Source organism: Phalacrocorax carbo, chromosome 1 (genome assembly GCF_963921805.1).
Source record: "Phalacrocorax carbo chromosome 1, bPhaCar2.1, whole genome shotgun sequence".
NCBI classification, from domain to species: Eukaryota; Metazoa; Chordata; class Aves; order Suliformes; family Phalacrocoracidae; genus Phalacrocorax; species Phalacrocorax carbo.
In genome coordinates this window covers 77,247,499-77,260,015 of record NC_087513.1, presented here as the reverse complement: position 1 = coordinate 77,260,015, position 12,517 = coordinate 77,247,499, and the positions used below count along the sequence as shown (strand labels likewise).

The 12,517-nt window shown below is 37.9% G+C and overlaps 1 protein-coding gene across 3 annotated transcripts in view; it reads left to right on the top strand.

Annotated features, from left to right (window-relative positions):
- Positions 1 to 12,517, top strand: part of SHISAL1 (shisa like 1) — an 83,840-nt gene that overhangs the window by 52,395 nt on the left and 18,928 nt on the right. For 2 of the 3 annotated variants that reach the window (XM_064461102.1, XM_064461092.1), the window contains exons 4-5: positions 1,647 to 1,970; positions 5,331 to 6,118. In XM_064461102.1, coding sequence (XP_064317172.1) covers positions 1,647 to 1,970; positions 5,331 to 5,346 — 340 coding nt within the window. In that variant the 3' untranslated portion in view covers positions 5,347 to 6,118. Of the gene's footprint in view, positions 1 to 1,646; positions 1,971 to 5,330; positions 6,119 to 12,517 lie in introns of those variants that run through there. The other variant, XM_064461110.1, reaches the window with a different exon arrangement.

The window sequence follows — 12,517 nt, the reverse complement described above, 5'->3', positions numbered from 1 at the left end:
TTCCATGTTACATCTGTATTGTGAAAAAAATCATTCTCTGGTGAGGAGAATCGGTCTCAATACGTGCTGATAGGCAGCAACACAGAAACTAAAATTATGATTTCTTATCTGATTTCTCATTTCAAATCTTGTTTATTTTAGAATTATAAAATGAAGGAGTCATATAAAAGTTTAAATGGAAGTGAAAGTTTAAAGCAGAGACTTGAAATGTTTTAGATCTGAAAAGGCTTGGGACATGTTTTTAAAATGTCAAAATATCTTTCTGGTTTGCATCTATAATATGTGCTCTCAGTCTTTTTTCTTCTTAAAGCACTTCCATTTTGATCAATGTCCTGATAAAACACCATTCCCTCAAAGTTTCTCTGAATTCTGTGAAAGAGAGCATGGTTGAGTGTGTGTTCAATTTTATTCATGTAAGTTCAGGTTCACATAGATGTGGGTTGCCCACCTATTACTTCAGTACAATTTTTCTCCAAGACTGTCATCTTAATGATATTTTTCACTAAGTATCCCTTCTGCTTGCTTTTGTTTTTACAATCTCTGGTACACATGCTTCAACGTTAGCTCATAGGTCTACATTAGCCTTCTTTGCTGTATACCTAACAGTATCATTCCTACCCATTTCTTTCCTTCTCTGTTCTGATCTCATCCTCCCCACTCACAGAGTTTCCAATCCAAACTGCATTTACATCTGACAGTCATTTTTATTTTAATAATATGGCATCTCCAGCAGATATTTAGTGCTTCTGCCCCTTTTTGATCTACAAATTTGTGACCCCTTATACTTTTTCTTCCTTCCCCCCGCCCTTTCTTTTAATATCTTTAGTCACCTCTCATAGCTTTACAGCTCCATGCACCGTGACAGGAGCTGACAATTTTCAAGGCCTTTACCTATTTATACACATTATAACTATACCAACATATAAGTATAAATGTAGGACATATTTCCTTCCTGTGGAATGCATTGTATGATATGATCTTGTCAATGTTCTTCCTTCCTAAGTTTTACCAGCAAACTAAGGGATCTTTAGCAGTTGCTCTTGAAAGCTTATCCTTCTACTAGTATCTTCTGTATCCAGCAGTAATTAATTATTAAATTCACAGCAAATCCAAGCACATTAAACACCCTTTAAGGCAAGTGGTTTATAATGCGTGAGAAGTGAATGTTTTAAATAGTATAGACACTCCTCGGTCTCAGTTATTGCAGCATATTTCACACAGTTAACCCTCACTCTCATAAATGCCCTGTCACTTTCAGTCGGGTGACTCTCTAGGAATGAGAATTTGCAGAATAAGACATACCACCTGTCAACTGTGAATATACCAGTGGTCTTAAAGCATTGAAGCTAATTGTACACCAAACTTATGTGCTGATATAAATACACAGGTGAGAGTGAGAAATTAAAATATTTGTAAGACAGGGGGCCTTAGGTTCTAAAAACCTCCCATGTTACACAAATAGCTGTATTTAGATTGAAATAATAAATAATCTTTAAGGACACATGGTTTAGAACAAAATTTTTGTTTTCATCCATCTATATATTATATTTATTTAATTAATGAGACAAACAAACTTCTTAAACTAACGCAATGACCGTTACCGATGTGAGATAATTTTCTTGTTTTCCCTTTTTTTTCTTTCACAGCAACTACAGTGCACTGTTAGGAGTGTGGATCTATGGCTTTTTTGTGGTGATCTTGCTGGTACTGGACCTTTTATATTACTCTTCAATGAACTATGATATTTGCAAATTTTACCTGGCACGGTGGGGAATCCAGGGAAAGTGGATGACACAGGGACAGAGCCGATGGATTAACCCTGCTCAGGATCCAAGCCAAGTACAGACACAGCCTCAGCCAGAGACACAGCCTCAAACTCAGCCACAGCCTCAAACATCACAGACAGTACATACTTTAAAAGGAGATGCTTTAAGCCCACCCCTGATGTCTTTTCAGAGTACATCTGCCTGGTAAGTAAGTTAAGCCATATTGTGATTTTTTTTTTTGACTCTGGTGTTTGGTAGTGTGAACAAACACCTCTATTTGGAAGTGCCTGTAAATTCAGGCTGAACGGCATCATTTCTAGCACATAATTCTTTAATCATGAACTGTCTTACAGAATTACTGCTTTGGAGTGATTTCTTACTCTGGAATATATTAAGTCATCTTTTAATGCTGTTCTCAGAGAAATAGATGCTGCCATTTTTCAGTGCTAAATAGTTTTACTACTCTGTGGTCCAAACAAGCTACAAATCTTTGTTCTACATTGGCCATTATAAAATTAACTTTAATCTGGTGTCAAAGATTAATTGCTATGTGTATCTGTTGGACTGGTTTTAAAAGATTGTCTAAATAGCAACACTGATATACCTTCAAGATGTCACAAATTCACACTATATGTGGCATGAGACACAAAAACAACATAAAAAACAGGTTACCTTTTTTTACATGCATAGCCAAAAAAGCATAGCTTGATCTCATTTGACAGAGTGACACAAGTAGGCTACTGTAAAGTTAAATGCTACAAAAACAAAAAAAACCCTCCCAAAAAACCCAGGCCAAAAGGGAGACAGATACTTCAGGAGCAGGCAGAACACGCAATATAAATAGAAGAAACTAATACTGATAGTGATGGGGCAAAATGACATTGAATGATTTTGGACTGGTTTTACCAAAGAAAACAGGAGCAAAGGAAGAGAGTTGAATAAAACGATGCTCTGAATAAAGTGTCAAGAAAGGCAGATACTTTTTTCTTGATGAGAGAACATGAAGATTTTGAAGGGAGCAGAGAAGGTACAGGGTCACCAGCGTCTTTTAAAAGTGTTCCAGAAGGCTGAGTGCTGAGTTTTGGCAAAACAAAGTAATCTAAGAATGAGTGGGGTGAAAAAGATGAGAGCAGTTCCTGAAGCTGTAGAGCACGTAAAGCCACAACGTTGATCCTGGTCTGAAAGCTTTGGGTAGCACTGTGTTGCGGATGAGATGACAACAGCAGTAGTCCTTTTAGTTCATAACTTGCCCTTTGATTAAGTGTAAATCTAGAGCAAATAGGGTTGAAGATTTTTCTTAATAGAAAAGGTAGTGACAGTCTGACCCAAGGACAGGATCAGTGAAAGAGGCGGTCGTTTAGCATGGTAGCCAGTACTGAATGTATCCAGTGCAGATCAGACTTAAGGACCATTCTAGTAGGCCTTGTTCAAACAGAAGAGTCTAACAGTGCTACTTAAGATAGAGACTTGCTTGTGCTTAGTTGTAAACATTCTTCTTTTTACTTCCTCTTCTCTCCTTTTATCTAATTCCTTCAGCTTTTTTACACATTGATTTGCCATTTGTCAGTCAGAATTGCCATACAGGTTAAGACCAACATTTGTAGTACAATAATTGTATTCTAACTTAATCGATGTGTGTGTGCGCGTGCGCTTGTGTGCATATGTAAAAATGTAATGACTGCATGTTGTGTATATATAAAAATATCAGCATGGTTATACCACTTGGTAATTCCACCATACCATTACAAATTAAAGGAAACTATTCAATAATTATTGAAGGATTCTTGGTCACGTTCCATTACTGACTTTTGTTGTTCTTTTTCTTTGCTTTTTTTAAAGCGTTAAGCGGAGAATGTATGTTAGGATCAGGTGAGCATACCCTATATGCTCCTCTTCCTGTGTTTGCAGGAGATGAGCATTGATAAGTCACTCCAGTAACCCTCACCCCTACCCCCGTAAACTGTCTGTCTGCGCTCCCCTCAGTTCCCATAAAATTGTTTCTTTTTTCCTAATCCTTTCATTGCTCAATGGAAGAAATAAGTAGATGTTTCCTTAGCAAAACGATATTTATCCCGTGTATTTCAGCATGTAAAACACTACAGGAGATATTTTCAAGTTTATAACCTGCAACTTGTGAAACTCGCAACCCCTTAACTGAGTGCATAGATGGCTCAGTCTGAGTTGGATACATAAAAAATACCAGGAAAAAGGGAGTAGGCACTGGTGATCACAGACAAGGTGTTTAGCATGTGAAAGAGGTTTTTGAGTAAAATGCTCCCTCAGAAAATGACAGGCTTGTGTACTATAGCAGTTCCTAAGACAGTGGGGAATAAGAGGAGGTTGCCTGGTTTATTTATTAGATAATCTGAAGATTATATACATGAAAATATGGCAATTTTGCCCTAGAGAAATTAAGCTGAGTTTGAGAGTCCGGTTCTGCTGCAGTCTGTATTTGATGAATGACCTCAGTACTGTCTACTCAAATGTAATCATACTATCAGGGAAGAAGTGCAAGGGTGTTACTGGATTTATAATTCCCACCACTGGTTTTAAAATTGCCTAATCTATTCATATCTTTCTGTATTTTATACCTGAATTTTCATTATTCTAGGTGATGACACCAATCTCTTAGATGCTTTTGTAACAGCAGGTTTCCAGTCTATGAAATCAACTCTTCAGTTTGTGTTGGCATTTTTATTGTGTCCTAAAATTATCCCAGCTTTTCCCTCCATAAAGAAAAATAAGCATTTTTCTTTAGGACCTCACAAACACGCTTGCGTGTGTGTGTATATATATGTATATATATACATGGTATCGTACCATAAGAACAGTTCCTGTTTACAGATGAGCTTTTTGAAAATACAAAATAGATATTTTTTTTTTTTATCCTGTGACATGTGCATATAAGCCAGGACATAAAAACTTAAATACTGTTAAAAATATTTTCCAAAACAGTTTGCAAGTTTTCATGATGACAGGCGTTGTTAAACTTGTTAGCTTCCTGTACTACATTTATCCTAATACAGTTAAAAAACTTTCCCATTCTAGAAGGCACTACATGATGATAATAGGAAAATGATTCTTGCACATCAAGAAACTATCCCCAAAAAGATGAAAGGATTAACCTATAGTTCGTGAAGCAGTTTGGGATCCTCCTGGATTTAACAAAATTATGCAAGTGCTTTTTATTTTATCTTTTCCTATTCTGGTGTAAAAGCTATGAATTGACAATGAAACCAATGACTGAAACGGACATGTCAGAGAAAAATCAAGCAAGTCATATAGTGTGTAGAACCATCCCCAAGATGTTTAAACATTTTGTTGTAGCAGATCACTTTATTATTTACTTGAGACAAAGAGGACCATGTATAGCCATAATATTATTATAACTAAAGAAGTCTGGGATCTGTTATACATGCTGCTGGCTGCTCTGCAGAGGGCTTGCAGTGTTGTTGCAAGGACAGGAAGGAAAATCATTAATCTCAGCAACATCGAGCCCAATTTAGAATAATGTAGTCTAGTGTATGGATTTTGCGGCCCAACTAATGTTGATTTCTTCTTTAGTATGGAAACCATCTGAGGGCTGTCCAAAGGCCTGTGTGGTCTGAAGGTCCAGGTGGACGTACCTTCCGCAACCCGAACACCGTCACAGACTGAAAGTAAATGAGCTTAAAAGGTTGTGGCTTGCCTCATGGTGGTTCCTCCAGGTCATGGCTGAGGTGCATGAGCTGGCCCCTTCCATGCTCACTGGTCCACGTAAGAATCTGCAGTCTGGTTAGCCTGAGCAAGCTTTTAACGGCTGGAGATCAAACAGCAACAAGCAGCAGGCAAATCATTACTACTGCTCCACAAAGTGCAAGCTTGGAAGGCGATAAAATGAAATATTGTAAGTTGAGGAATCAAAATCCTGACTACTGAAAAAAACTTGTTCTCACAACCACAGGAATATTGCTAATTAATAATGACTAAAAAAGGTCAGATTAGCAAGGAAGACCACATAAGAGGAAGTGTGGGCCAGGGCAGCCTGGCAGATTTTCTCTATACTCTCCGTGGCTGTGCTGTGTTCCAGATGTGAGAGGGTAACAGATGAACATGATCTCTCTGCATTGCTCTGGTGATGTTAAACTCCTCCCCACCTCCATCAAGGATTCAAATCACAGGGAATATTGTCCTGAAGTCTAACTTCTGCCTCTGTTCCCTGCCTTTCTGTACAACAGCATGCAGAGGCAATGTCTGCTCTATATGTGATCATATATGTTTTGTTACATGACTCACAGTTTCAGAAACCTGCTGGTTGTCCAGAATCGGGAAAAGTATCAGCCCAGCAGGGTAAGCCCATGCTTATTTCCTTTGTGCAGTTGGAATGAGTTAGACAAAGGCAAGTCTGTTTTACTTCCCCTTGTTAGATGTTGCAGTCTGCTTTTGCTGTGAATTCCTCTGAGCCACATTGTCTTTCAGACAACAAATAGAATAGTTTTTAGCCTGCTGCTATTCACCTGCTACTTGACATGTCTTCAAATGACTACCAAAGCACTTACAAAGAAAGAGAGGAAAAAGCCTATAAAAATATTGGCAGAGTTTAGAAGCCAGCAGGTAACTGAGCATGTCCACAGCAACTGTGCAAAAAACACAGGGATTAAATACTTTGCTGGTGGCTAAAAAGGCTACATGAAAGAATTCCCTTTGATACCAAATTTTGAACCAGGATATAGACTATCAGTGGAGTGAAATATCCACAACGAGTAGGTCCTCTGCTTCAATAATTTCTAAGAGCTGCACATGCAGCCTTGCCTGTGTCACCTAGCTTGGGACGTTGGCACTGAAGTGGGTCAGCTGTGCACTGTGAACATGGCCATAGCCCCCAAAAAACATTAGGCACTGGGGTGGCAGGAGGGTTTTGCACAGAGGCTGCCTTTGATACAAGATACTTACAGTAACAAAATGAACAAAATCTGCCTCCTTCCATATCAAGTAAAGTGTTCGGAAAATAAGAAAGATCTTCAATTTACATTTGCAAAATAGCTACATTAAACAGGAATATAAATATATTACTTTAAAGATGCAAAATTTTGCATCATAGGGCAAAGCATAGTTCTTAACTACAACCCCTACCTAGATTTTTATATTATACTCAGACTAAATATGGAAAACCAGAGCACCAGTAGTTTTTTTAAAAAGGTGGAAAGAAAATTGAATACTCATATAGTTCTTTCACAAAAGCACTGGCTGGGAATTAACATCAGCTGGAGAATCTCTCTGGTAACAGATGTTAGGTGTGTTGGGCAACATCTACCATTATATGTGTGCCTCCATTCCCTTCAAAATATATTGGGTTAGAATAAGAGATATTGTTGAATATATTTTCTTCTAAATATTCTTGATTGTTTGATAGGAACTGTGTAATTGTAAAAATAGAAATTGCCTAAAACCAAAAGCACAGCTAAGGAAAAAATTCTTGCTCCTAGAAGAGCCAGATGCTGAAACTCATTTTGCATTGCATATCCCTTCTGCTGCCTGGCCTCCTATCCGATGTCAGGGCAGGAGACCAAGAGCACAAACAGGTAGAGGCATTGGATCGAACCTGCAATGCTCCAAGTTTTATTTACTTGCCTCAGTACTATAATGCAAATAAATGGGAAGATTTAGTTCTGATTTTTATCATTTGCATTTAAATAATTCAAGATACATAAGTTACTGAGTGCTTTCTTTCTTCCTTGTATTTAGAAATCCATTGTTAGCATGTGAAGCTAAGCCAATATGCAAGGTTTCTGTCCACCTCAGTCTGAATATAGGCAATCTTTGTGTGTATTGATAGCCACTGCATCTTTTATTGATACTTATGTAATACATATTCATTTCATGCCTTTCTCCTTTTCCTTTTGCTCTGTAAATTGCAGGCCCCATGTTGCAACATTAATTTTTCTACGTTCTTGTTAACTGCAGATTCATTGGATGTGGGCTGATCGATACTCCCCATTTTAGCTGTTTCTCAGCCTGTCCATCACATTGGGACTCTCACATTCATCAGCTTCAGGAAGGTCTTTCATTTAAAAGGACTGGACAGTTGAAGTGATTTAACTTAACTTAAATGTGGTAATGAATTGTCAGAAAACAGCAATTAGAACAAAAGTGAGCAGGTAAAAGGTCATCTGAAGGTATCTGAAGACTATTGCTAAATGAACTCTGCAGTCTGAGAAAAGAAAGCTGCTAAAAATACTGGAAACCAGTTCCACATTCTTCCATATTTAAATTTTGTCATATATTTTCAGCAGAATTTATTGCAGATCTTTACCTCATCTACATTACAACAAATCTGGAGTAACACTACTGAAGTTAGCAGATAGCAACATAAAATTCATGTGAAATCAGAAGACTCCAGTTAAGCCCACAATTGCAGTGCATAATGTCACAACACTATAGCATCACACACAGGAACAAGTGTGATATCCCAAGTTTTATCAACTAATTCAATCTTCTTTTTCACAATACAAACCACTTAATTTTGAAAGAGTCTGTAGTTACTTTAGTAGTTACAAAACTCCTACCCCTTGCATCCTCTTAGGTGCCGGATGCTCAATAGTAATAGCATATGCATGTTTTACACATTTTATATATGCACTGCATAATAAAATAGCAAGATTATTCTAAACCTCCTCACTTTGATTCTGAAGCATCACAGAGAAACTTTAAAATAGCTCCAGCCATTTTGTGCAAGTCCAGCTGAGCTTCATACCCACATACATTCATGCGGTCTGGCTGTTTCTCTCAATAGCACATCAAAGGGGTCCAGGCTGGCTGATTTCACTGTCACGTTTGCATTTAAAAGACTAAGTTAGGTGCTCACAATCACCTCTGATTTAGATCTGTAAATAGAAATGTAACTGAAAATCAGCCTAGTTGCCCCTGACATGCTTTTAAGAGTAGCTGGATCTACAGTAGCAAAGGCAAAGATATGAGGCAGTGAGTAGCTTCCATACCTTGTATTGAATTATGCAGTCTCAGCTGTATTAAGCTTTAACTGGCAGGGACCAAAACTTCTATTACATTGATAACATTCAACTAATTGCTTTTCATTTTCTAGAGACTAAATAAGGCAGATGGACAAGCAAACAACAGGGAGCATAAACAGCATCAGCCAAAGGTATTGCGAGTGGTAGAAGAAATAAAACGGGAGTTGTTAAGGAGCTGCAGTAAATTATCTGAACAGGCAAGCCTTCCTCTGTTCATGCAAAGTTGCAACAGGATTTCAAACTAGGAGGTTTAACGTAATTTGGAGTTCTGGACTGAAAGAAAGTACTTTTCAAAAAAAGGAAAAGAAAAAAAGAAAGAAAATGATAGACAGAATGCTGTCCACCATAAGTGGGTTATGCCCCAGAGAACTACTAAAAGCACCTGAAAACAATGATCTATGCTCAGTTTGTGCTTTTAACAGAAGTGGGAATGAAGAAGAAGAAGAAAAATAAGTCTCTGAAGTAAAATCCCATTGCTTTCAGTGTCTTGGAAAATCAAGTCCCAACATATATTTTGGATGTCAAGAAACAGATAACTCCCTAACTGAAGGAGGAACAAGCAGGTAGTTGAGCTGAAGATTATGCACAGATCAATTAATTATTCTCAGAGTTACTATTAAACAAAAAGCCATCTGCAATAAATAAACCTTTTATGGAGTTGCATAAGATCTTTTAGAGTATGCTAAAATTTCTACATGAAATAATAGCATACTATAGAATACCAGACAGTAATGAAATCATCAGAAGCTTATGTGATAATGCTGGATGCATGACCATAAATGGTAACAATGTCAGACAATTATTTGCAGTGAGAGCTGAGGTCAAGGATCTACCACATCATTACTTTTATTGTCACTATTCCCTGATTAGATCATGATGAAGACAATTGCAGCAAGCAATTAGGCATTTCATCAGAAAAGTGATAAAACATGTTTGTATGGCCTTGGCTTTATAATGATGTTTTGCTGCACAGTTCAAGAAAAGGCCAGCAGTTAAACACAGTTGGTTTGTTCATCATTAGGAAGATATCATATATATGGCTGTTTAAGTCTCAAAAGGAAAATAGATCAAAAAAGCATTGGAATTTGAGAAACATCAGTGTCATTTTACTGTGCGTTAAGTGATGAGAGAACACTGATGTCAATCAGCAAACAATTTTCAAGAACTTAAAAAGGTTTTGGAGAAGTTACATGATCAACACTGTCATAAGTACATATACACAGTTATCTACAACCACAATTTTGAAGAAAATCTATTCACTGCCTCTGAATGAAAAATACATGCCTCTGAAAAGACTTTGAAATCCACTAGAAGAAGTTTCTTGTGAATTGGTAATTCTAGAGATAAAGCCAGTTTCAGACATCAAAAGGCAGGAATATGGCAAATGTCACTGGGACACGATTAGAAATGCTGCTAATGTTAGTCTCATGTCAGGTGGTAACATAATCCCAAAACAGAACAAGTGAGACACGTTATTTTAAACGTCAGAGAAATGAGTTTAATCATCGCAACGCTATGTAGCCTCCACAGAGCAGCATCAAAGGAATAAATGGTGGAAATTGGGCACCCATCGTAAAACACAGGAGAGTAAAAATAAAAAGTGGTTATGTGTGTAATAAATAAGCTTCCTCACTTTACTTCCCAATTGGGTAACCCGTTTCCTGGTGTTGTACACATTGGTAACCTTTACTTAGGCTCCAAAGAATCTCAGAGGTGGAATGACTGTGGAGACGTAACCATTCAGAGTAAGCGTTAAAAGCAATGATGGAAAGGAGTTTGCACAGCGGTTCATGCGATCACCTGGCAGAACAATGGCTGCTGGGCTCAAATCTAAAAGGGGACAAGGTCCAGCTACAATATTTCTTTCTGAAGGGCTGGTGCTCTACTACGTAGTTGAGTAGTTTATGTACAAAGGAGCCTTCATAGTTACAGGAATTGTGTGCATTAACTACCTAATCGTATATCTGAGCTGAATTCTGTATCAGAGCAATCCTTACAGTCATTAAAGTGATGCTGCTCTGAGATCTGACATGCGCTACACAGGCTGCCTTCTTTCTGTTGGAAATCATTACTAGCATGTGGAAAAGTAACTGCAGTGAGCTTCATCAAAAATTACAGTAAATTAATTAAACAGTCATTAACCATATTCTACATTGCTAGCGATACGGATTTTAATCAGTCACACAGACGAGGGAGGCAAGTTATTTTCTATTGCATTTCCAACTTCTCACATCTGAAAAGTGGTGAGTCATATGGAGCTGCTGAACCCGGCACCTTTTATCATTCTTATGCCAACAGCTCATCTCCAGCACAGTTTCACCTAAGAAGTTCTAAAGAAATTGTGATTGGAAAGCAGCCAGAGTTCACCTCTTTGGATCACCAAAAACCTCCCAAACTTCTCTTATGCCACTGAAGTTAAGAGCTGAAATTAACTAGAAAAAACGCTTGCTTAATTTGCATTTTAAGACATTTTAAAGAAAATTACATGAGGGGCTGGGAGTTGCCTTTTTATTTTTCTGCTATTCACTGAAGCCCTTCAGAGCTCACAACAAAACATGGTGTCCCAATTATAAAGAGCCCCACTATTTGCATGAACAACTAAAAGGAGACAAAAACATGGGTGCATTTTTGTGGATGTGTTAAAAATACAACCGATTTGTGATGCTATTGAAAAAAAAAAACAAACCAACTTAGATCAGCATTTGCCAACTCTTTCTCAGGTTGACTCTTCCTGCCTTTTTCCAGGGAATACATAACGCAAACGTAAAGTACCTGAAGCAGTCCAACAACCATACTTAAGAAAGTCCACAAGATGATGCTGGCTGTAAGGGGCAGGTTTTGGAGGAGTAAGAGGCAAGTGAGATAACAGAAAAAAGATCTTGTTAGGCATTAGGAGAGTGAAAAGAGTAATCTACATCTTCCCATTTTCAGTTCTAATCTTCCAGTGTTTGTCACACTAACAAATTTCACCCTTGGGGGCAACCTCTGCCTCATTTTCTTTTTTTCCTTTACTCTAGTTACGTTAGTGCAAACATGGTCTGGAATGTTTTAAAAACAAAATTAGTAAAAATTAGCTAGGGGATTGGCTAGCATTTCCCTGTCTTTCTTAAAGGCAGGTCTCACAACCACTGGCTATAGCTGGAGTTAGCGCTGCTCCTATATACTACACAAATAAATGAGTACTTAATAGGCTGTGGTGTATTTACCCACACAGTGTTTATGTGAGCTAACCAAGTTCTGTTACTTCCATGATGGATGAGACAGAAAAGCTTATCTGGTTACTGAGGACCACACTGAAAGTATTTGAAAATACTTCCATTTCTGTAATTTTTATAAAATTTTGTAAATTTTGTAATACTGTAAGAGCAAGAGATTGCCCTCCACCCCTAGTCTCTTACTGCAGTTTCCAGAGGATCATACCTCCTTCACGTCTAGGAGGCAGTAATCCTGGGGCTGTGGAGGCATGTAGAAATCCGTTGATTTGGGCTCTGACAGTCCCAGATTCAACCTGCTCTACATACAAACATATGTGAACACTGATTCTTCTAGTTGGGTTTTGCACCTTACCTGACATACTATGAGGAGACCACATGGAAGCGCGTGAGTACATGAGTAGATCTGCTCGCACAGTGCAGGGTGTAATCTACTGCTTTGATAAGGTTCTAGCGGACCGTCTAAGGGAAGATGAAGGGGTCATTAAAGGATTCACAAACTTCTAGCACTGCATCCAGTTTCTACATG